This window comes from Scophthalmus maximus, chromosome 2 (assembly GCF_022379125.1).
Source record: "Scophthalmus maximus strain ysfricsl-2021 chromosome 2, ASM2237912v1, whole genome shotgun sequence".
Lineage (NCBI taxonomy): Eukaryota > Metazoa > Chordata > Actinopteri > Pleuronectiformes > Scophthalmidae > Scophthalmus > Scophthalmus maximus.
Genome location: NC_061516.1, coordinates 3,265,484 through 3,291,125, shown reverse-complemented (window position 1 = coordinate 3,291,125; position 25,642 = coordinate 3,265,484). Strand labels below are relative to the sequence as shown.

General features: G+C 43.6%; 1 protein-coding gene across 1 annotated transcript in view; it reads right to left on the bottom strand.

The window, feature by feature from the left end:
- The window catches only part of ptgfrnb (prostaglandin F2 receptor inhibitor b), a 43,503-nt gene that overhangs the window by 5,843 nt on the left and 12,018 nt on the right, over positions 1-25,642 (bottom strand). Inside the window, exons 6-11 of the mRNA XM_035625680.2 lie at positions 17,905-18,051; positions 17,663-17,817; positions 17,418-17,538; positions 16,622-16,841; positions 16,338-16,525; positions 12,182-12,289 (exon numbers count right to left, since the gene is read on the bottom strand). Of these exons, the coding sequence (XP_035481573.1) occupies positions 12,182-12,289; positions 16,338-16,525; positions 16,622-16,841; positions 17,418-17,538; positions 17,663-17,817; positions 17,905-18,051 (939 nt within the window). The remainder of the gene's footprint in view (positions 1-12,181; positions 12,290-16,337; positions 16,526-16,621; positions 16,842-17,417; positions 17,539-17,662; positions 17,818-17,904; positions 18,052-25,642) is intronic.

Sequence of the window (25,642 nt, the reverse complement as noted above, 5' to 3'; positions counted from 1 at the left end):
GAGTGAGAGATGGAGAAATGAGGAGGAGGAAGGAGGAGAGAGCGGGATGGAGCAAATATAATGAAGAGAGCGACGGATGAGAGGAGGAGTGAGCTCACCCAGAGCAGAGTAATGAATCACATCTCAATTTCTACCCCCCCCCCCTTCACTAATGGCTTTAATATTCAAGTGCTACATCATTAAAAATCAGTAGTACTGTTGTAAGAGCAGCAGCAGCAGCAGTAGTAGTAATAACACTGGTCCTCCTTTTGAAAACTTAGTCCATTTGCCCCTCAACGGGCTTCAATCTTCACACTCTTTTGAAGACATGACACTGCAGGATTTGTCCCTCGCTGTCTCTAAAGTCTAAATCCATCACTTCCTGTTAGTGGAGAAGTGGACACGCTGGACACCGGGATGTAATAATGGCAAACCAACTCAATTAGTTCGGAAGAGTCGGTCTTGTCTGATGTAGGCTGAGACCTCGCCTGGACTAACAGCGCACAGTGAAAACACTGTACTTCATTTTTTACAACACACAATAAAAATGAAGGCAAAAACTTGACTCCTGGTAAAGAAAATAATAAATTTCTAACCAGTAAAAAAATCCCCCTCACACTGTAATATCTGACTAAAGTGATGGTGAAGAAGACGACAGTGGTGATGAAGATGCATCAGGACAGGGTAGAGAGGGGAGGGGGGCACCATTTTTTGTTGCACAAAGACAAGTAGCCGAGCGCTCTGTCCAACCAAAGAGGAAACAGGAGGTGACACTAAGGGTGGGGGGGAATGGGTCGACTGACCACACGCACATATACAGAAAGAACCCCCCCCCCCCCCCCCCCCCCCACCGAGACTCGCTGACCAGAATCAACTGATGAGTAAAGTTCTGACAGTGAGAGAGAGAGAGGGCTGGTTCAGCCATTAACCTCCTGAGGGAAAAGCCCACATGGTTCTGCACTGCAACACGAAGACTGTAACTCTGAGGCTTCTCCAGAACCACAGTCACTTTGAGCTCTTGGAAATGGCAATGGATATTATTTCTAATTTAACACACACCAAATGCTTACATCTCTACAATCAAAATGCTTCAGGCCGTTTTCTCCTCCACCGTATGAGACATATGAGGTCACCTCACAGTAAGTCTATCCTCCACCGAGACCCTCAGCACACTGAGCGAGGAGCTGACCCTCCCATCTGTACACGCTTCACTCAAAGAAAAACAAGCGTTTGTTTCCTGCGTCAGGTGAAAAAACGGCTTTGGCTAAGAATGATATGCAGAACTCAAAGTGACCTGACGTGCGAATCACGCCCTAAACACGCACCTGGTCCGAGTGATGGAAGTGATAGATCATCCCGCTAAAGTTCAAAAGAAGGAATCGAGTGTGAGACATGTGCTGCTTTCAGACATGCACAGAATGTCCGCAAATGTGGCACCGGACACTTTTCCTGGAAAATCTCCAGAGGCACCATCCCTAGCCTGAATGTTCCGGAAACCTTCCGGCTGTTGTGAACGCGTACGACTCGGACCATCCCCGGCTGCGTTCTTCAGACAGTATGAGAACAGAAAACTCAGGAAAATTAAACTCGGGCTTGTTCGCAGCCCGAGTGGTGATGGTCAAAACTAATACGTAAAAACATTTCCGGAAATTAGTGGGAGAGGGAGCTGTTGAATTTGTTTGGAAGTTGGTAAAGATAACTTGCATTACAACACATTTAATTATATTTACTTGAACATAGATACTCAGATGACAGGATTTATGAAAACAATTTTAACCCTGACTATATTCTTATATAATCACGTCATTTTGAAAAAGAGCCCGACAGTCGATAACACCAGGTTAGTGTCTGACAGTGCCGTTAATGATCAAAGACGCGTTTTGCATAATTCCGCGGGACTGACGCATGAACTTCGTTTGCTTGTTTCCAGCGACGACGCCAGTGTTGGAGGAGCCGAGCTATAATTAGAAAGCCGCGCTCGCTCACAGTTAGCCTCCACCCGTCACCGTCTTTGTTCTTGATGGGAGAGCGGACGGAAAAATGGGAAGGGGATTTGAAATACTTAGCAACTGAGGAGATTATTGTGTTTACCGTGGAGTCATAGGAGGCACTTGAACGCACCTCAGACCGTGTCTTTGGAGAGCGTGCCATGTTGCCAGAGACGCCCTCACACTCGCTCATGAGACGCGCGACCGGAGTATCTGATCCCCGACCGGCAGGCTGACTCACTGTTTCTTGCCCACAGCTGTTCCTTTGCTGAATGTAGACTTGCCTCCCCACCTCCCCACCCCCAAAAGGACCTTTCTGACCCCCATGTATGAACCCATGAACTCACTGACTCCCATCCCAACAGTCACTTGATCAGCTACAGGCTCTGCGTACACAGCCCTGCTGCAAGTGTGTGTGAAAAGAAAATACACATATAAGGCTGATAAAAGTCTCATCGTAGGCTTGAGAGACGGTCTGAAAATATGTGCCTGCTCTTAAAATTTGTTTTACTGAGACTCGAAAAAGCGATGCAAAGGACCTGGACAGAGACGGGCGAGGCAGCTGAACACTTCCCTCTATAGATGTGATCACTTCTAGTTCTAGTTCCTTTCAAACTTACTGACCTCTTAACCTTAACGCTGGTTGGTTAAATCAATCAATTTACAAAATGTGTTACAGATGAATACACATTTCTGTAGCAAGTATTTATGCAACGGAAGGATCATGTCAGTGTAGCCGTGGAGCTGTACGCTACAGAGTTTTGACCAGTTTTATCAGTCAATAATTATCGTCGACACCGAAAGGAATATAGAATATGAACGACCTTGTATGTTAGTTTAGAGCGGTTTGCAAACGACAGTAAGAAATGTTCCAGTGGACGTAGTGAGCTGAGCATTCCGCTCATTAATTGAACACAATGTTGGCCGTCGCAGCTTCACAACGATGTTGTACTACTAACACAGGTGGTGCAGCGGGGGGGGGGGGGGGGGGGGGGGGGGGATGATATACTGGTGATTGGATGGCAGAAGAGGAACTACAGTGCATCTCTAATAGAATATCTGGCTCCTGTCTGAGCTAATAAAACTAAAATGGCTGTCTGTGGAAATGAAGACAGTCTGATTGGATTTCTCTGGATTAATCCCTTGAGGAGAGTCCAAGGCGTAAAACTGCCTGGAAAAAAAAACACACACACACACACACACACACACACACACACACACACACACACACACACACACACACACACACACACACACACACACACACACACACACACACACACACACACACACACACACACACACACACACACACACACACACACACACACACACACACACACGACTGACAATTACCACCAGTGCTACTAATGAAACTGTGTGTGTGTGTGTGTTTGTGTGTTCTCTGCTCCATAAAGCAGGAGAGCACTGGTAGAGTGGAATACTAAACGCGATAAAACACTATTTAGTCGCACAGAAACAAAGCAAATGGGAGGCAAAGTTTCCCTCTGATATCAGATTTGATATCTTTAAAAAGCAGAGTGTGAAAATTACCAGAGAGATCTTCATTAGTATGAGTGACAGTAGAGAAAATTTTAAAAGTCCTAGAAGTGACCTTTTACATTCCCCTTTTTGGTTGAAACTCTCAGAATTTAATTTAGAGTAAAGAATTCAACAAGTCAGTGACTCTACTTGATGTCATGATTAAATCTGAATCATTGTCTGGGTTCCAGTTAAATACATTTGACAAAAAAAACAATGAAAAAATGATCAGAAGGTACAAATATGTCATCCGGGATTTAAATTCTTTAAAAGAAATACATTTCACACAGAGCTTTCTTTACATTTAAATGCATTTCTACACTAACAAGTTTCAAACTGTAAAGGGTGGAATGAATACATATCGGTTGACGTGGGCTAATTCAAAGATCTGACTTTCATCTATGTAGAATATGGTCATTTTAGGGGTTTATCTAACAATTGCCGAACCATTTTTCAAACCAGCCTGACGGGATCGAATTTCGCCGTCTCTTTGGCAGCTCGAAAAAAAACAGCCTTGCAACCGACCTGATTCTATTTTTGGTCCGAGCACCCGGCAGCATTCGCCTTCTACACTCCAGCCTCACCTGCGGTGCTAGATATTTTTCTGTGAACATTCACAGCTGTGTTTGGAATATGTTTTTTTTGTGAATGAAGCGTTCGTCATAAATGACTGGATTTCGAAAAGTGTTTTAACCCTTAAATGAAAGCTGGAATTAAACTGTGGGTTGGAGGTGAATGTTGCAGACTCACAGCATTTAAGGTCCCATCTATAAACCAGGTTCTTTCTTCTGTTCAACCATTGACTTCCACTATACACCGGAACAGGAGACGTATCCCATCCAATCCCCCTAAAATCTACCATTTTGTATGATTCCTCTAAAGCTACATCTCCGCTCCCATTCCCATTTAGACTGAAGAGCTAATGGAGTGAAAATGATGGCGCTGCTCTGCTGTTTAGGACTTTCTGCTTCACATTTTCAATTTGTGTTTTACCGTATACTCTTCCACTCAGCTTCCTGCTTTTACACCCTGCCGCCATATCAGTCTTTATGTTTGGATGCCAACCGCTCGCTTTACTTATTCACTGCAGTATAAATATCCAGAGTGAGACTCTATTTGATGTTTTCAGTCAAGACTCTTCTTATTCGCTTTTGCCGAAACTGAGAAGAGGAGGTGGTTGAGACTGTTTGCAGTCATCTAGAGGCCACTGAATATTCAAAATGATGTTTTGACAACAAATTAATAAATAGAATAGAAGGCTTTTTTCTCCCCCATGAACCAAGAGCAGACAGGTTTTTTTTCTCTCACTTTAACTCAATTATTTTCACTTCAGTTTCATTTGGCATCCAAAAGAGGAATTAATCATTGTCCAAATGATATTAAAACCTAAGAGAAGACTTCACCAATAGAAGTTTCTTAGCAAAACATTAACAGGCCAAGAAACATAAGAAGCTTTATGAAGCATTTAATGCTGTTCCGCCGGACAAGAGGTGACAACAGAAATGAAAGTGAGAAAGGATGAAACTTACTCTATTTTGACATCGGTGAGTTGTTGTTGTTATACACAGCAGAAAGAAACTAAAACTCTGCCTGCGGAGACAATCTCTTTTTTCAGGAATGCCATTCATTAGCTTGTCCTGATGGAGGCAGTGCAATCGTGACGTTATGTGCAACGTGTTGCAGTGTGAAACGAGATCTGTGGATGTGGCCGATACATTTAGGTGAAGGTGTAGATTTTAACCTGATTATGTCGTAAAGAGTGAGTTCAGGAGATTCCACCAGTTCGTGAACACAACTCACTAATCAATTCACCAGAAACGGTTAATGGCCTGAGAATCACTTAGTCTTTCCCTCGTCTGCTCTCATCACCTCACCACTTCATATCCTTCACTCTCCAACCTCTTTTCATCCCTCTCTCCCCTCTTCGACAGCTCTTCCTCTCGCCACTTCGTTATTATTCCCTCTTTTCCCCCATCTCTCCCCCTCCTCGTCGCCATCACTCTTTTCAGGAAAACGCTGCGTGCTGTTCCCGAGCCACTCTTCCTCCATTTACTGCCTCCTCTATTCACTCCTCTTCCACTCGTGCTCACTTTAACAATCCGGTTGAGCTCCCTGCACTTTTCTCCATTCACTCCCACATTCTCTCCATCTCACCAACTATTCTTTCCCTACCTCGTTCTGTCTCTCCGGCTGGCTAACGGAGCGTGAGATTGGCTAATTAACGGCTGCCTGTCGGCCTTGGAAAGACAGCTGGGTAATTTGGTGAGTGCGGAGAGGAGGGAGAAGAAGCGAGGCCGAGGTGGAAATGAGGGGTAGAGGAGCCAAAAACAGGAGAGACGGATGTTCCGTTATATATTTACCATAAGATTTACATTGCCATGTGTTAATCACCTGCTCCGGTGTGCTTTTAAAAGAGCTGGTGTGCACCTCATTAGAACACGTGGCCGTTCATTGCTTTACTTCCTTGTCAACTATTATTAAATGCCCTGAAAAACAAGCAAGCAAGGATCTCAGGATTTGAAGAAGCAGGCGACACTGAACAAGAAAATGTCAGCTGACGGTGGGATATTTAACGTACAGCGTCACGCTGATCAGGTTGAATTAATGTAAGATGCATTCAGCACAGCATTTATCTGTTTTCAGTATGTTCATAAAGGTGATTTTTTTTTGGGACAAATGGAGGCGTCAGTCCTGCACCAATAGGGTTGAATACTGGGAGCTGAGATCCAGGAATTCTGTCCAAAATAGTTTTTTCTGGGAGAAATACCAGCAGGTTTTTTTGTAGCATGTGTACACTTGTCTGTGTGTGTGTGTGTGCACCCGTGTTGAAGACAACACCTTTCATTATTTCCTTCTACAACACAGTTAACAACACATCAAGAAGGCGCATAAGCAGCTATTTGAAATTTTGCATGTTCTGAATGTGGATTGCTAGTTTAAATTGTTTTTTTCTTCAAACCGATCTTGTTTGACACTTGACAATCGTGGCTGTTCACCGTTACCCTCATGGTTTCCTTTTCCTGTGAGGCTGATGCATTCTTTGGAGGCTAAAAGGAAATAACATGTATACAAGTGTGTGTGTGTGTGTGCATTTGAAACAGTGAGGAACAAAGCCTTATTTTCTCGCAGAGGGAGCGAGAATGGCAGAAACACTCTGTCTCACACTCGATTCTAGAATTTCTGAGCACCAAAAAGAGAAGAGACAACAACGATGTGTTGAAAAGCCCCAAACTGTCACAGTGACGGCGTCAATGCTTCAAACGAGAGAGAATTATCTCTAATGGTGATGTCATCTCTCACACACACACACACACACACACACACACACACACACACACACACACACACACACACACACACACACACACACACACACACACACACACACACACACACACACACACACACACACACACACACACACACACACACACACACACACACACACACACACACACACACACACACACTTCCATGACTGCAATAACATGCCAGTCATTCCAGTGGTAATGAATGCTGCGTGTCTGCACGCAGCCGCGCTGAAAAAACACATCAGAGCAAAACATAACGCCGGGGTCAAGAAAATAGCGACTCTTGGCTGAAATAATACGGACATAATACGAAACATTCTATCAACACACTTTAATTAAGTCGAGAGATGATTACATCCAGTTCATGCGGACCACAGGGGGCGTTTCTCCACATCGACTCTAAATTAACTCTAATGATGTAAAAAACACCAAAGAATCCAGTGATCACAAACTAGAACGGAGAGCTGCTGTAGACTTGACATATTTTCTCCCACTCTCTTCCATGAATATTGTAACTGATGGGAAAGCGATGAAAGGAGTGACTGCAAGGTAGGGCTGAACGATTAATTACATTTGCGATAATATCGCTGTATGATAAATCGTGATTTTCTTACAGCAAGGGACGCGATTACACGGGTCATGTGATACACGAGCGAGTGGAGCACTCGGTTCCAAGAAGAAGCATCAGTCACACTGCACTAACCTGCTACGCAATGGCCTCAAGCTCGAGTTTTAAAAAGGACGATGCTGCATCAGGTGTTGTGCAGAACATGTCGTGGTACCGTTGCTACTTCACGGGGCAACAACAGCAACCTGTATCAGCGCTTGGCACAGCGCCACAGCGACTACATGATGACTGCACGGCCAACAAGTCAGTGACAGTAGTGACGAACACAGAACCACACGAGAGTTGTTTGAGACTGTTACTCCGTATGAAAATGTCTTACGTGGCACTGTGAGGTGACGAACACCACGACTATTCCCACATTAAAGAGACAGGCTGCTAACAGAGAGAGAGCTCTCTCCCCTTCTCCTCTTCAACACATCTCGCTCTCTGTCAGTGTGTGTGTGTGTGTGCGCATGCTAACTATATTCGCAAATCAAATCGCAATCGCAATATCTGTTAAAAAAATCGAGATACGATATTTTCCCCAAATCGTTCAGCCCTACTGCAAGGGAAAACGTATTTACATCTTTGGGAGGATGACGTCAAAACTTACTTTGCACATGCCCACTGTTGCAACAACAACAATGGCGGCTGCGTACCCGTTTCTCTACGTTTGGTTAGTACTGCTAGATCTATTTACAAGTTTGCAACTAAATTTAGCATCACTGCCCCACATTACCAGCATTCAAAGGTGTCTGCTTAACCCTGTAACGACAGATAAATGAAACAGATATCAAATTAAGTTATGACCGCCAAAGGAGAATAAGATCACTGAGCATAATCAGAATGTTTCCTTGTAGTATTTGACACATCGTTGAGAAGAAGACTTTATCGCCACCTGCTGTTCCGGCATGCTCGTTTGAGCGTTTGTTGTCGTACTGGTGTTCTTGTCTGAACGGAGATATTTTGTAAAAATGAAGGTCGTGTGTGTAAATCATCTCTCGCAGCAAACTGACTAAGCAGTGAGGAATAATGAGGTGTTTCACCAGGCCCGCCATAAATACAAGCTCCAACGGGAGAGCTGCTCCCAGCCATCTCTAAGGAATGCACACACAAGGACTCACACAACACACAACACACACACAGTTACTCAACCTTTTCAGTAACTCCCCGAAATCCCCCTTTTGCCATATATTGTCAAAACTATAAGCTACAACGGTGAAATAGGAAGTTATCTACCTGTCATTTATTATTACACACAAACCCAACCACCCACACACGTTAATACTTAACTGAAATAACTGTACTGACCCAGGATCTGAACACCAATACATGACTTTATTGTGTAATATGCTGTCACACCCAGTGTGTGTGTGTGAGAGAACACATCAGGAAGTGAAGACTAGGCTGTTGTCCAAACGGAGCCAACGTAACCGCCACGCCTTTGTTGACACATGCCACTCGATACCAGTTTGCTAATAGGTCCATTACCTGCTGTTCAACGTGTGTGTCGTTCTCACTCGTGACACCGTCACTTTGTTTGCCTTCAGTGACGCGGCCTGTCTGAGAGACTGAATATCTTGTAGCTCTGAGCTGCAGAGCTCCATTGTTGCACAAGAAAAAAACCCAACCTATTAAAAACACATCAAGGCTGTTGCACTGTTTGACACCTTCTCTCACATGAAATAAACTACAGCTACACGTTTATGGTACAAGCCCACATAAACTCTCCTGCTGCTGGAAATAGCACCAAAAAATGTATTAATCCGCAGCTGAAAATAGACCCATTTCAAATATATTATTTACTCCCATTGGAGTAATGTTTGCTAAAAACTACAGTGGCCTAATGCCGTTTATCAGATTTACAAGACAGAATAATACTTGTGTATCCCTTGGAATATAAAAATTAACCAAATAGTACCAGTCCAGGACGTGAGGATGATGAATTTTCTGTTGAGCAACACATTTCTGAAGAAAAAGAAAACAACTATAAATCCATGTGCCACATGCCTCCATTAAACAGACATGGATGGATTATAAGACAATGTGCCTGTGGGCACAAATGGAAAAAAAAGGTCCCATCAACCCCCTTCCTATTCAGCACCTTTTTCCCCCCCAGAGATCATTTGCAGGTTAAGCATTCCACACTATTGGATGAAGAGTCCTAAGACTTACTTCTCCCTACATATATATATATATATATATATATACAAAAACTAAAGGACAATTAACAACATAAATAAGGATCAAAGCAAACAATGTAATAAAGGTTTGTTTTTTTCCCCCTTTCTTAAGGAAGAGCTGTCCAGCTGGCAAACACATTTAACGTCCTGGGCTCATTGTGCAGCGGTTTTATATACACGCTGAACCAAACCCTGTACCTTAAATCAGTTATTCAAAAAACATTGCTGGGACCGAGCCTTGACTCTTTTTCCAGGAGCCGAAATAGTCAGAAACGTTACCTAACAATACACACAAAGAACAACGTGATGACTCGTTGTTGACATTTCCTTGTGTAAGTGGGACTTTTGAATAATAGTTAAGTTCCTTAGTTTGGTTCCTCTGCTTCCTTTGTTCCAGGAACATTTTATTTGAAAGGCTAGTGGAAAAAAAAAGCTTTTTCATCTAAATTATTTTGATGGACCATATCTACCCATTATAAAGATGGTATATGTGTTCTTGTCACACGTCTCCTGCCAACAATGCAGCATATTCATGCCACGACAACATTGCTTCCGTGTTTCCTTCCTTCCCATAGAGAACATGTTCATGCGTAACTTTGCCATCAGCTGTGATGGTGTGTGTGTGTGTGTGTGTGTGGGTGGGTGGGTGGGGGGGTTTCTTCCCATGGTGCAGCTGTCTGCGAGCGCACGCTCCACAACCTCCGAAGCACCAATCCCAGCAGCGCTACGCTGCTGTGAGTGAACGTTTGTGTTGATGTATGGGCATACATTACAGGCCGGCATGCATACATACATACACAAGTACACTGCTGTGAACTCACAGGTGCAAAGATATGTGTTCACATATGTCTAAACACTACGGGATGTGGTATTTTACTCTGCTTGTGTTTGCACAATTATTTCCAAATAACCCCACCTGCACACACAAAGTAAGGAGGTCTGTAATGTGCTCTATCTGCTCACTGTGAGGCTATAATGTCTAAAACACATGTTAGACGCTAAAGAAAGATGCAGCAAGAGGAAGAGATGGCGAGAAATGGTGACAGATGGGAGGAGGGCGGGTGCTGAGTGATGCATGACGTCATGCGACATGTTTAAGTTAAAGATAATGGAGTGATGAGGAAGAGGAGAGGGGGAGGCAGAAGATGGATGGGTGTTTAGAGAGAGAGGGGGGGCAAAGAAAAGAGGGGATGAGTTCGAGGAAGAAATGAATGAGAGAAGAGGGGAGGAGTGGAGGGTTACACTGCAAATTATTCATTTTGTTTAAACTGCCGCAAACATTTCCAAATGTATGAGGCATTTTCTGTGGTTGAATCTTAATATATTTACTGTATTCGACCACAATTTAAATTACTTTATATTTCAAAGCAAACATATTTTACATTTATCTGACAGCTAATCTATAGCTGTTTTCAGACATGCGCTGAAGTCCAGACATTTTCCTGAAATTTTCCAGAGAGGCTGTATGCGAGAACACAACTGTCCGAAAATGCTGCTCCGGACGTTTTGGTAACTTTCCCTGTCATCCCCCAGGTAAAGTTTGAGTGAGTCGATGTGAGAAAAAGATTCAAGGCCAGCGAGTCCGGAAACATTCTGCTGTTGTGAACACGTCTGACTCAGGCAATCTTCTGCTGCGTTCTTCATAAGTGAACGGCAAACTGGTCCATGTCTGAAAACTGCTTATGTTGATTAGAGCGGTTGGACTGAAGCAAAAGCCCGAGAAGAAGGCTAAAAGGCTCCATAGAGCTGCAGAACATTGATGATTTTATTGAATAGTGCTAATCTACTTAAGCAACATTTTGAATGCAAGATTTTTGCTTGTGCTTTTCAACCTATTATTATTGATAATTTTTATGACCTAAGAAACACAAAGACGAGCAAACGAGATGGCGCAACCAACCGTGATACTGTTACATGATTGGCTATTATGCGTGTCACTCCATACGTTGCTAGGTACCAGAGGACGAGTGCTGGCGTATCTGGTGGCCTTCGTAGCTAGCGGCCGACGTAGCTAGACTCTTTGCTCCGGTTTCTTCCAAGGCGGAAAAAAAATTATCGAAACGTTCTATCGAACGCATTTTCTATTGATACTGATTACGTGTCTATCGCGATACATATCGTTATCGTTTTTATCGCCCAGCCCTATGAGGAGCAACCATGATCAGAGAGTATTAAGGTTTAGTATGGAAGTGTTATCAATCTCACCTATAGCCCAATAAGTAACCAGCAGCAAACACACAAACTGAGGAAAGTGCAAGAGAGAGGGGGGATATTTTTCATCTGTACAACTTTGAAATGCAGCAGGCACATCATTCTTGTTAGCAGCACGTCTGACAGGTTGGCAGGCGAAGAACACAGCAGAAGTACAAAGTGTGTGTGTGTGTGTGCGTGTGTGCGAGCGAGTGTTTGAGAGTTGCTGCGCCTTTCATTTATGTACAGTATGTGTAACAAAGGACAAGAGAAAAACAGAAACAGTGACTGATTGTGATTTATAAGTGTAACAGAGCAAACACCTACCTTTATGTGTGGTCTACCTTTATGTGTGTGTGTGTGTTTGTGTGTGTGTCTTACCAGTCTTTGGTGAGGATCCAGAGACACTGAGCGAACACTCCATCTTGGCTGTTTTCGACGGATAAACACTGGTGTCGTCTGACTGGATGGCGATGGAGAAGGACGGACCTGCAACAAAAACACAAGCTGAAATGACCTTTATTCCAAAAAACACATTTGACACAGACAGACAATATCAGAGAAACTCAAGTGGGATCAAAAGGACTCATCTAAAACACAGGCCGCTTTTAAAACCTACATATACTATAATGACCAAGAGGAATGTGGATGGGAGCTTTTTGGAGAGAAAATAGTTTTAATACTTTCAGATGGCAAACGCTGCTTTTGTGATTTGATAGGTTTAGCTGATATCAACTAGGAGGAAACATCTGTATCTGTCGATAAGAAGGGCCAGAAAAAAACAGATTAAATTGCCATTAAACCAAAAGATATAGAGAAATCTATTGGCAAGAATAAATAATCTGACATAAATCAGATTCAAATGCACATTTTTGGGGCGTTGAAAGACAACTAATTGATTTTAAAATGTAAGCGTTACTGTAAAGCTGACTCCGCCCCCCCATTTGATGATGTCATACCATTTTTTCAGGTCTGGTTTTGGATGTTGTGCTGTGGAAAGCCAATGTGTGTTAGCCCAGCATTAGCTTAGCAAGTCAAAATTACATCGCGGAAATCAAGTAAGGATGTAGCTTCTCTGGTCATGGTCTTAGTTTTAAGCCTATGCAGACATCATAGTGTAAGTTAATCAGCCTGGGATGCTAATTGGCCATCATTGCAGAGCCATACCTCCTTATAGGGTAAAAACTATTTGTTTAGGGCTGTAAAAGTTGCCGAGAGCAGCTGCAGTCATGTGATTGTAGTTTTCAGTTTGAGTCGTCTCTGATAACATTTAAGTTGTTCTGACAGTTTTATTCCTCCGTACTCAAGAACACTGTCGTGTGCAAGCAAAGTGCTGCAAAAATACATGCACTCGTAAACAGCATGTGGACATGTTCCCTCGGTCTTGGCACTCGTGAGCTGTAAGTGAGTAAACTAGACTTTTCTCAAGTCTAACTGAAGCATTCAAGAAACACTTTAGAAGATTCTCTCTCAAAATGTTCCACGTAACTGATGAACAAATTCAATAAATATCCATTATCTCGTCTTCAAGGAAACGTTTATGTCTTTTATGGGTTGTTTTTTCCCAGCCGTATTATGCAATGAGTGGAGCGCGTTAAGCGTAAACTGCAATGAAAATGTCAACAACTTTTAAATATTTCGGAATGCAAAGTCTGGGAAAAACGGTTTAAACCGGTTGGCTATTTTTTTCTATTTGTCATTATGAAATAATGTCTGAAATGAGGATGAATTGTTCTGACATTGCTTTAATTTCACAGTTTGAAACAACTTTCAAACCGCTCTGCCTTGTCTCATTAGTTTCAGAGAGGAGCAATGTAGAATTCATTACTTCTGCGATAAATATTCAAACTGCATCATTACGCCATCTCAGAGGCTACTCAACTGTGGAGATAAATCCAATAAATGAATGACTTTTCTTTCTACTATGTGTTTCTTCAGTTATTGGTCTAATGTTAACGCACCGATTTAGCACTTCAACAGTCTCCAGTCCTGTTTACCTCAGTTATGTGAACCAGTTATTTGGATATTACAATGTGAAGAGAACACGCACTATATATTAGTCGGTCGGTCAAACCAGGTGTAGCTCAGTCAAACTCGTTGGATTATACCTCCATCTTTCTTTGTTTCCTCCAAATCAGTCAAGTTGCAAATTTGACAATATTTGGAGGAGCCTGACTGAGACTTGCACCCATTGGACGGTAATAGCTGTCAATCACACGGTATCCATGCCACAATGCATATAGCAACTTCACTTTCAGGACCTAGTGACCACATCCTTTTTTAAATAAAGTCAGTGGATTTAACAGACAATGGTAAGGAGACGATGTTTTTCCTGTGGCCACTCCATATGTACGTTGCAGTCCTACCAAGAATTAAAAAAAAATCACTTGAACAACACTGAATTATTTAACAGTAAATGTGCTGGTGAGACTTTCCACATACTGTATGTCCACACAGAAGATCCCCTGTACGGGCAGACATACCACAACACGTCTGAAACATTCAAGATACAGCTGGAACCTTGGGAGGCCTGCCAGTTTTTGCATGGGGTCGCAACAAACACACGTGCACGCACACACACACATACACACTATCCCCTGAGGCAACCATAAGGAGTTCTTGAAAACTGCTTGAAGCTTAAACGCTGTCAGTGTGTGAGTGTGTCGGTTAGGGCAGGGGTATTGCACTGTGTGGGGTCAACCCAAAATGTTAGAAATGTTAGACAACACACACTTGAAGGATTACACGCACGCACGCACACACACACACGCACACAGAGAAAGAAAAGAAAAGCAGGGGTGCAGATCTCTGCAGCTGGCTGATTGCCCAAAGGGCTTCACTTTGAAGATGTCCCAGAGAGAGAGAGGGGGGGGGGGACAGTGGGTGGGGGGGACAGAGTGAAAGGATGGTGGAGAGAAGGGGGGAGGAAAACAGCAAGTGAGAGAGACAGAGAAAGAGGAAGTAATGCTCAAGGGCGCCCGTCTTCCCCAGAGAATGAGTCTTCAGTCTCTCCTCAGCATTGCTGCCATCCTTCCTTCTCTTCGCTCCTTCACATGGATCCAGCCGCTGCAGCGTAATGTGCAAGAGCCGCTTGCTCCGGTGTTGGCCTCTCTTCACCGACCACCACAGGAGTTTCAAACTAAATATAGTTTTAGTGATTTCAGTTATTAACCCAGAGGCACTGCAGTGAGATGATTTCTGATTTTTCCTGTACCAACATAGCAACTTGACAGTCAAGTGCTTTTTTTTTCCACCTTTGGACAGAGCAAGGCTAGCTGTTTCCCCCCATTTCAAGTCTTTATGCTAAGCTAAGCTAATAGACTTGAATTGATCCCTTCAATTAAGTTTTGTGGACGAGGCAATATTAGGATACGATGGAACTTCTTCTCTTCCTCTCTTCCTATTCTCCATCTCCTTTGTCCTCGTCATCCTTTGCTTTCCTCTTTCTTCCTCAGTCCACTTCACTACCGCCAATCCTCACCTCCTCTTTTTCCTGTCTAACGCTCACGTTCCTCCTCCTGTCTCGCACTTCCCAGTCAGATCAAAGAAAGTTAAGTAGGCCAGTGGCTGTGGTGGGCATTAAAGGGCTTAAGGTGTGCGTCTGTGTGTGTCTGTGTGTGTGTGTGTGTGTGTGTGTGTGTGTGTGTGTGTGTATCTTTATTTTGGTACGTTATTAGGGAATTCATGTTATGTTATAATTAACTTTATGTGGGTGGAGGATGCGAGCAAATAATGTGAGAACAGAATTGTTAAATATTTCTATTAATAGACAGTTACTCCAGGATTTTCAGGGTAATTGCACAGACTTAACGTGAATTTAGTCGCTAGTATTTGCTCAGATTGTTATGAAACTGAATAAGTGATCTGAATAACTAGAATGGCTTTAAATTAATGATGAACCTTGCTTCAGTGTTAGAAAGTGTTATCCCAATATTTATTCTTTTGTCATGCTCAAAGCCCGATTTCAGGAAATTTCACTGAATAAACACGACGTCTTTAAAAGAAAAAACAGCATTAGGAACGAGTAGGAGAAATACGCATGGTTAAATAAAGGGACACAATTTGAAACACAAGAACAAGTACAGCAGCTGTAATATTTAACTTTGACTCAAGGGAGCAAAGTGGGAAACAGCTCGTTCTTCAAGTGGTTTTTCCATGTGGAAGTTTATCATGAAGGGCAAACTCAATGTTCCTTAGAACACAAACAACCATGAGCCTTTCCACTCATTGCTAAGAAGACGACAACAGACAGGGCCTTGAAATCGGATTGGATCCAAGCTATTTTACGAGTTTTGTCGATATGACTCAACATTTATTCCTAACGTTGGCATCTTCAGTCGACAACGTACCGATCAGTAAAGAAGCGCGAGTTGGCCGGTGAACAGCAGCTGACCTTTGATTTCAGAAGTTCAGATTTTTATTCAAATGATGCATCTGAAATTGAAAGTTTGTTGTTTTATAATCCTGATCCATAAATTAATGGTTGCTGGGATTCACAACACTTTCAAATCCAAACAGGGATGTATTATGGACCCACCGTTTTCTTGAAAGTCGATCCTGACTTTGTTGGACTCGGCGCTTGTGGCTCTGGTCCAGGTTTGTCCCGCCTGCTGTTTTGTCCACGCGGTGATGTCGCACCAGTAGAAACCTCTGTCGGACAACTGGACACCAGCCAGGCGAAACCGAAACTCTGCCGGGCCGGACTTTGTCAGAACTAAACTGTCTCTGAGCCGACGGAGAGAGTGATAAAAACCTTTTTAAAGAAACACCAGTACGCTTAAAGATGTACATGTGAATGTGTAGATTTTTGCAGGTGTGCACCTCCTGTTGGGGTCTGTGGCTCCTCCGTGCTGCAACACGTTGTCGGGGCTGAGAGTCATGATGGTTCTCACGTTGCTCTCCAGGCTCTCCTGTGATTGGATGAGCACCGAGTAGCCCGCCTCCCCAAGGTTCTCCGTGGTCAAGGTGCAGCTCATCTCAAAGGTGGCCCCTCCCACTGAGGCTTCACGGACACGTTTGGCCACGACGTTAAGAGACGGACCTGAAAACACCACCAGTCGATCGATTAAAATTGATGAGTCGTCTTTGACAAAGACGCCATTCAGCCCGACGCAGTATCAAGGGGAGGGGAAATCCCAGACGGAGGCTAGCAGGAAGTGATACGGGATGGCACCATGAACTTATTCTGATTCAAAGCAGGCTCACATACATAAGAGAGCAATGGAGTTACATCATTGCTCAATTAGCTAAACCGGGGGCACAGAGTTCAGCGTGTGGGACAGAAAAAGAGGCATGTTTGTGTGCATGGTTGTGAATAAGACACGTTGTTATGTTGAGGGATTTTTCCTGTGAAGTCTAGACATTAGAGCTTATTCATAAAATGTTACAGCATCTTCTTAATCGTTGGAGTTTTCTTAACCGTCAATGTGAGTTAATGGTTTTTGTTTTTTTATTTCACCCAAAAATGATTAATTAAATCACAAGTATATGACCTGGAGTAGGAGGAGCAATGTTCCATGCAGACATGAGGTGAAGTAAAAGTTGATTCCCTCGTAGAACAAAAAGTCTAAATTCACTTTTTTTGGAAATGAATTGCAGATGCATTTGAATTCCTTACGTTTGGGATCCCATCGAACGGTCATCGGTGAGCTCTTGTACTCTGCGATCTTCACCATATCGCCCTGGCTGTTGACGCTCCATGCAGACACACTGCAAGAATACTGGCCCATGTCAATCTCCTGTGAAAAAAATGTGAAAATTAGTCAATCTATATCGCAATTTTTGTTTGCCTCTACAAAGATTCTATCCCATTTACAGTCCATCGCCCATTATGTCTGCCACTCTTCCTTTTAGTTTATCTACCTGAGTGCGAATGATTTGCAGTTTGAAGGTGTTTGGCTGGACTTTGGTCAGAGACATCACGCCGCTCCTCAGCCGGTCGGTGTACATCGACCCCAGCAGCAGGTTGCCACTTCCGTCCAGGGAGCCGATGTGATGCGAGGTTTGAGGAGCCTCCCCTGTAAAAAGAACAACAAAAAAACAATGAATGAATCTGCAAAAAAGTTTGAAGGCAAATCCTCGACTTCTAGCTGATGTGAAAGTACCGGGAAGAGAGGTGTGCTCCCAGGTGACACCGAGTCGGCCTCCCGGGGGTAAATGGGTGACGTTGGTCACGTGGCAAGCCAGCTCCGTGGGTTCAGCCGTCATCTGGGGGTTCAGGGCTGGTTCAAGGGTCAGCGTGTAGCTCGGCACTGCGGAGAAAAAGAGAGAGAGAGCTTAAGATTAAACTATTTTTGATTACATAGGTGAAACATTAAGACGCTTTAAATTACACCAGTATTAATAGGACACTAAAATTTTCAGTTTCCAACATGGCTCGAGTTGGAATTGAATACCGTTATATTAACGCAAAGGCTACTACAACACCAAGGTCAAATAATTCTAGAGGGTGTTAAATTCACATGTAGTTCTTTCTTCTTTAACCTGACACTGCGAAATTAATTATAAAATCCATTCCTTCTCTCGTGCCTATGAGAGAAGATAAAGTTTGATGAACAGAGCCATTATGGCATCTACGTAAGAGAGACTGAAAAAGGCTGAGAGCTCGGAAGCCATTACTTTAACATAAAGCTGAAGCCATTCCATATTTGAACAGGGCTTTTAACTAGACCCCAGAGGAGATGCAGGCCACTTTTGTTTTTAATGCAAAACATGAATATTCACACCAGCATCAGTAAACTGGAACCCATAAGTCCATAAAGAGCGGCCAGGTTCCAAACTCCTGTGGAGAGCAGTTCGGTCAACCCGTGGAGAAAAGGTAATTTCATTTGTTTCTAATCCGTCAACAGAATAACAGAGCTGAACGGGGTATATGGAATTAATACTGAAATGAATACTGGTTTCAGTTGGTTATATGTGCCCCGATGACAGTGCTGCCTCCAGAGAAATGCTTCCCAACATAACAGGACTGTATTGTCATCATTTACAGGTTGTGTCACTTCACGACAGCACAGAAACAACAGATAAATCCCGAGTGAATCTTTTTTCTGTAAATTCAGTCCTGAGATAGAGCCAGGCACCAAAAACAGACCTGAAATATCACCGTTAACTGTGTGAGATGAGGTGTGCGTCAGTGCTAGTAGTGTGTGGGTGTGGATGTGCGTGTGTGTGTGTGTGTGTGTGTACAGTAGGCGGGGAGGCAGGTTTTCTCAGTTAGACATCCAGATTGCGCCTTTACACATCAATGAACAGGAAACACAAAAAAAGATTACCACTTGTCTAACTGTGAGATATCTGACACACACACACACACACGCACGCACGCACGCACGCACGCACGCACGCACGCACGCACGCACGCACGCACGCACGCACGCACGCACGCACACAGAAGCTACCAGTGTGTTGGCACACCTGGCACCGACCAGCACACAGGGAGAAGAAACACTAAACCTCGGAGTAAAAAGTGTGTGCATGAGTGTGTGTTTGGCAAAGGAGGGGGTTTTCGTGATGTCAGTTGGACGTCATACACACTGACTCATGCACTGTCACCATCTGCTGTGAAACACACACATACGCACACACATTTTGGTCGATGAGAATGTGCAAATTTTTCCTGCCAAATGTCCACGTGCCTCTCTCCCTCTCGTGACCATTACCCTAGCTCTCTTTCTCACACACACACACACACACACACACACACACACACACACACACACACACACACACACACACACACACACACACACACACACACACACACACACACACACACACACACACACACACACACACACACACACACACACACACACACACACACACACACACACACGATATTTTGTTAAATTAAATCAAAGACACCTCACAAGGCAAATGTAATGGTGATCAACCAAAACAGCTGTTAAAAAAAATGGTGAAAGCTTATAATTGTTTTGAGTTATTGACACCGGCGAGTCTGACTCTGAGTCCGAGCGTCTCTTTTCTGAAAGTTTTTATGAAATTCCTGAGCAGAAATTGATGTAAGAAAGGAGTTTTTAAAAGTAAGAGAAGGATCTATTTGTTTTAGGCTCGGGAAACATGGTGATGAAAAAAAAAAAATAGGTCAATGTCAATAGCGCAACAAACCTCTTTCATCTGCGTCGCACTGCATGTATTCATTTTAAGGAGCTCCACTCTTAGATTGCAGTGAATCTGATGACTGATAATATATCATTCAATATTTTATTGCCAAGCACAGAGGAGAGCATTGCAACTTGGCATTGAATAACCTTAAATGTACATATGTATCCTGAACTTTTACCTAATTGTACAGTTTGTTCCAATTATAGAAGGGCCTCGTGTCAAAGTCTAGACTATTTTAATGATAATATACTAAATAAATGTGTTTTATGAAGTAACAGCAAACTAAATGATACAAGAAACGTGGTGTGGGGAGTCAGTAAGCCCCAGGCCCCTAACAACATTTGAACCACACAATGCGTTAGAAATTTCAGATTTTAACGCAAAAAACATCCCCATTCAGTAGAATGCATATGTTTAAAAAATTTTTTTTTAAATGAACTGTACATCCAGTGAATCCAGTGATGGTTGCCATTGAGCCGGCCAGGGAGTTGAACTCCCAACCGCGGCATAGTCATCGGTTCCAAGGAGCAGATGAAGGCTGTAATCTGCCAAAACAAACCGGAGCGAGACGCTCCGGTTTCACAGGAGTGTGCAGGAGTGTGTGTGTGCAGTTTGTGTGCGTCTGTGTGTGTGTGATAGGAAAAGCAGATATGAATAAGCCACTCTAGCCGTTCCCTCTCTCTGTCAACACTCTGCGTCTCCCAGGACGGAGGGGAAGTTCGAGCTGACACACTGAACAGATGTACGTTCAACGTCACAGATTACAGCCAAGACACAAAGGGTAATCAGATTATAGTGTGCCGGCAGAGTACAGTAATACGACACACGTCAGGGTGTGAGACAGTTAGGGTGATATTATTACTTCGGTCAAAGAAATATGAATCACTGTCATTGTGCAAGAAAGCAGAGCACATTTTAATGTTAAATGCTCAGAAATTAAAAATGAGCCAAGCTTGTAAAAAGCGTCCTGTCTCTGATATTATGAAGGCAAAATAATAAATAGTCCTCAAGCTGCACTGGTTTAGTGAATGAAGTTGTAAAGAGACACTGAACTGTACAGATGCTAAAATGTCATAAAACCGAAGACTGCAGCATCATACAGCCCGTGGCTGAGGAAAAAAACCTCCTTCATTTAGCTGCTTTAAAATGTACTCCATGAGCAACATCTTTCACATTCCTCATTGGATCCATTTATTATATTAAAATGATTGATTAAAGCAGCTTTAATATGAAGCAGCGCCGATTACGCTCCACCCTGTACGAGGACCAGGGCACACTTTTCGTTATTTCCTCAGTTAATTTCCTCCAGCTCCACCTGGTCCTCACAGGTCAGCTAGGAGACGCAGAGTTTGCTCCCAGGTTCTCCTCTGATGTCATGCTGGACTACTTCCAGCAGAGTGGGAAGTGTGACCTCAGTCCGGGGCCCGACCCACCTCCACTGGCTCCTCTCAGCTTGGAGGAGCAGCTGAACTGCCCCGGGATCCGCTCATATGGCTGAGTTCCTCATTGCGTTGCCGTGTTGAGGTCAGTCGGGCTAAAGAGAAAGTCAACTCCACTGTTCGTCTCCTGTTCACTGGTCAAAGCAAGTGACTGCAAAAAGATTGAGCAGTTAAACAAAAAAAGCAGCTCAGCTCAGCTTTTTTTTTTTTTTTTTTTAACACAGTGGTCACAAAAGTCCAGAGCCAGTGATGGAGACTATAGAGATATTATAATCAAAAGAGGAAGAAGAACAAGAGCATGTACAAACATTAATTCATCTCCATTCAAGAAAGGAAGTGGCTAGAAGCACTAAACACTAAATAAATAAGAGCAAAGAGCAATATCTATGTGACATTAACACATTTGCCAGAATATAATCACAAAAACACTGATGTGATATGAAAATGAAGATGTTTGAGCATCGTCCTTTTTTGAGTGAAGCGGCTCAATTGACAACAATTCCAGCTGACACAACAACAACACTCACACAGGGGAAGTGTAGCCGAGGGTGAGAGGAATGTGTGTGTGTGTGTGTGTGTGTGTGTGTGTGTGTGTGTGTGTGTGTGTGTGTGTGTGTGTGTGTGTGTGTGTGTGTGTGTGGCTGTGGCGAGCTCTTAAACAAGTTCTCCAACTCTTTTTGTGCTTCCTGGTCGGCTGTGCTCGTAGCAAAGCATCGTGGGAATAGGGGGCAACCTCAAGGCCGTACCATCAACAGAATAGGAACTGACCCAGTTGACAGCGCTCTCACGCACGCACGCACACGCATGGATGCGCGCGCACGCGCGCACGCACGCACATGCGCACACACACACACACACACACGCACGCGAAATATGAGCTGCATTCAATTACAAATGTTCTCCCATGGCGTGTCTGTGTGTGTGTGTGTGTGTGTGTGTGTGTGTGTGTGTGTGTGTGTGTGTGTGTGTGTGTGTGTGTGTGTGTGTCGGCAGACGCTGTATAAAGGAATGTGTACCCTCAGGCAAAAATGTAGGAGTTCCACCAGTGAGAACAGCCCCGTACCCCCAGTATGTGGGACACACACATAAACACAGTGTTTGAAGCATGATCGTGTGTGTCTCCGGAGAAAGCCTTCAACAAACTACGTTTCACTCACACACACGGCAGACACACAAACATTCACATACATTAAAATGAACATAAGAATCATCGCAGAAATTCAGTGTGTGTGTGTTTGTGAGTGCGTGCGTGCGGTCAATGAAGCCTAGTAGATATTTCTAAATGCAACATGGATCCTCGAGGCTTCGACCAACTTCTGTCCATCTACAAGAGAGGGCTGCAATTTTAACTACAGGCTTCAGCTGACATACAGGCAATGCAGCAACCAGCAAAACACACAAGACACATGTGCCTGTCTATTACAGTAAATCAGAGAAAAGGGAAGTGTCCCCAGTGTGCTAACAATGCACTTTGTCGACAAATTTAGAACTGCAGTATCATGTTTGAGTTTTTAGACTAGAGATGGAAACACTCTGCATTGTGCATTGAAGGCGATCTAACGCAACTGGAGGGGAAAACCGGATGGGTGCTCTTCCAGACTGAGCTGAATCTGTTGGGACGTGTTTTGTTTTTTTTTTGCTCATTTTATTTTGTTAGTACCTATTTAGCACAACAGCACTGTAAAAAACTAGAAGTTGTATTATTGCTGTTGCACTCCACTGGCGCCTTCAACCAAAAAGGAATATGGCAGAAAACCCCAAATTAGGAGGCCAGACTTGGACAAACGTCTTTATTTCTAAAAGCCTGTTAGTGTGTGTGTGTTTGTGAGTGCGTGCGGTCAATGAAGCCAAGTTGATATTTCTAAATGTAACATGGATCCTCGAGGCTTCGACCAACTTCTGTGCATCTACAAGAGAGGGCTGCAATTTTAACTACAGGCTTCAGCTGACATACAGGCGATGCAGCAACCAGCAAAACACACAAGACACATGTGCGTGTCTATTACAGTAAATCAGAGAAAAGGGAAGTGTCCCCAGTTTGCTAACAATGCAAAACAAGATGATCTTTGTCGACAAATTTAGAACTGCAGTATCATGTTTGAGTTTTTAGACTAGAGATGGAAACACTCTGCATTGTGCATTGAAGGCAATCTAACGCAACTGGAGGGGAAAACAGGCTGGGTGCTCTTCCAGACTGAGTTGAATCTGTTGGGACGTGTCTTTTTTTTTTTGCTCATTTTATTTTGTTAGTACCCATTTAGCACAACAGCACTGTAAAAAACTAGAAGTTGTATTATTGCTGTTGCACTCCACTGGCGCTTTCAACCAAAAAGGAATAAGGCAGAAAACCCCAAATTAGGAGGCCAGACTTGGACAAACGTCTTTATTTCTAAAAGCCTGTTGGGGTGTGTGTGTGTGTGTGTGTGTGTCTGTGTGTGTGTTTGTAGCTCTCAGTCGCTTTGTAGCTATTTTAACTGAATATCTGCTGGTGCAGAGTTTACTTACCCGCCTACGTTACTTCTCGTACTCTCAAACATCAGCCATAATCTAAACTAAACATTTCCTGCTGCTGCCGTTTCATTTTTACAAGCTTTCAACTGGCAAACCAGCAGGAGCCTTTCACTGTGAAGTAGCTGTAGCAAAATGCAATGTGTCTGTTGAACAAAGTCTCCACGAGCCGCAACATCAGATTTATGCTCTTTATGCGTATGCATCTGAGAACTTGTGACATGTGAACAAACATTTCGAGGCAGCGCGTCTAGAAAGCCGACGGCCGCAGAGGAAAGTCACAGCAAAAACAAGGGAGGAGACGAGCGGAAGTGACGTTAAAGACAAAGACCGATAACGATCTCTTCTGAAATCTCAGATAGAATCCGTGAAGGTCAACTGTGGCACCCCAGTCGTCCATTTCAGTCTGACCTTCTCACCAACACGGATAGTCCATAGGTATGTACTTATTATTGTGCAATCCACGGTTAACGGTCACCTCCCTGAAACACAATGGCAGTCGCACAGTAAACTTTCCGCAAAGTCAATCTGCCAAAACACTGCGGGGCGAATTCCCAAAAGCATTGTGTGCAGAACTGCAGAGGAACCGAAAGTTCGAGATTACAGGAAGTCACCGGCTCTGCACGCAAACCGATCTGGACCCGGATCCGATCGCTCCGCCTTGGCGGAGGTGTGCACTCTCTGAGTGGCACTCAAGAGTTTAAATTCTGTTTATTTAAAGAGGAAGCACAGAAACTACTTCCACGTCCAATTGCATGATCCAACACATCATCTCTCAAGCCAACTTCATTTAGCTGCACTTGAAGAAGAAGAAGAAAAAAAAAGTAAAATTCAAGCAGAGTGAATAAGCGATGGAAATGGAGGGGAGGCCGAAAGAGAGACCACCCACCATGCCAGTAAATTGATTGCCGTGTCGACTGTGTTTGACACCGCCGCTCTTGAGAGGTAGGATCAGAGCATCACAAACATACAGTGTACGCACGCGCGCGCACGCGCGCGCACACACACACACACACACACACACACACACACACACACACACACACACACACACACACACACACACACACACACACACACACACACACACACACACACACACACACACACACACACACACACACACACACACACACACACACACACACACACACACACACACACACACACACACACAAGCATACCCAGAGGTAGCACAGTGCAGGACAGGCATGACTAATCAATTGTCCTCGCCGCAGGAGTCGACAGGCTGACTAGTGGATTAAAGAATCCTCCCCTTGAGACTCCGGGTCATCACAGCACTTTTACACATCCACAACCCATGAAATCACAGAGAAACCACAACTGCTTTATCTGGAGATTTTTCAAAATAACCCACTCTGTTGAACACCAGGCTAAAATGTAAACCTAATAAGGTAAGAAAGACTATAAACACTCAATGTTTCCTCAGAGCTAGTGTCAGTCAACACCAAGAAAATCACATGTTTTTGACCACATACCGTGAGTGACAGTTTCAGTTTCAAACTCACAAATCTGCCACACTCTTCATTAACATTCACTCTGTTCATTTTTTCACTCAACAAAAAACAGCATTTAGATAGCGAGGGGGCGAGACTGAAGCAGAGCAATAAGAAAAGGCCACATGATGTGCAGTTTAATTTCAGGACGACATCCCTCGGCTGCAGCCGCAGCAGAAAAGAGAAATGGAAGTTTTGTGGTGAACGCAGACAGTGACTCTTGTCAACAGTAACTTACAGTGTCTGGAATCTCA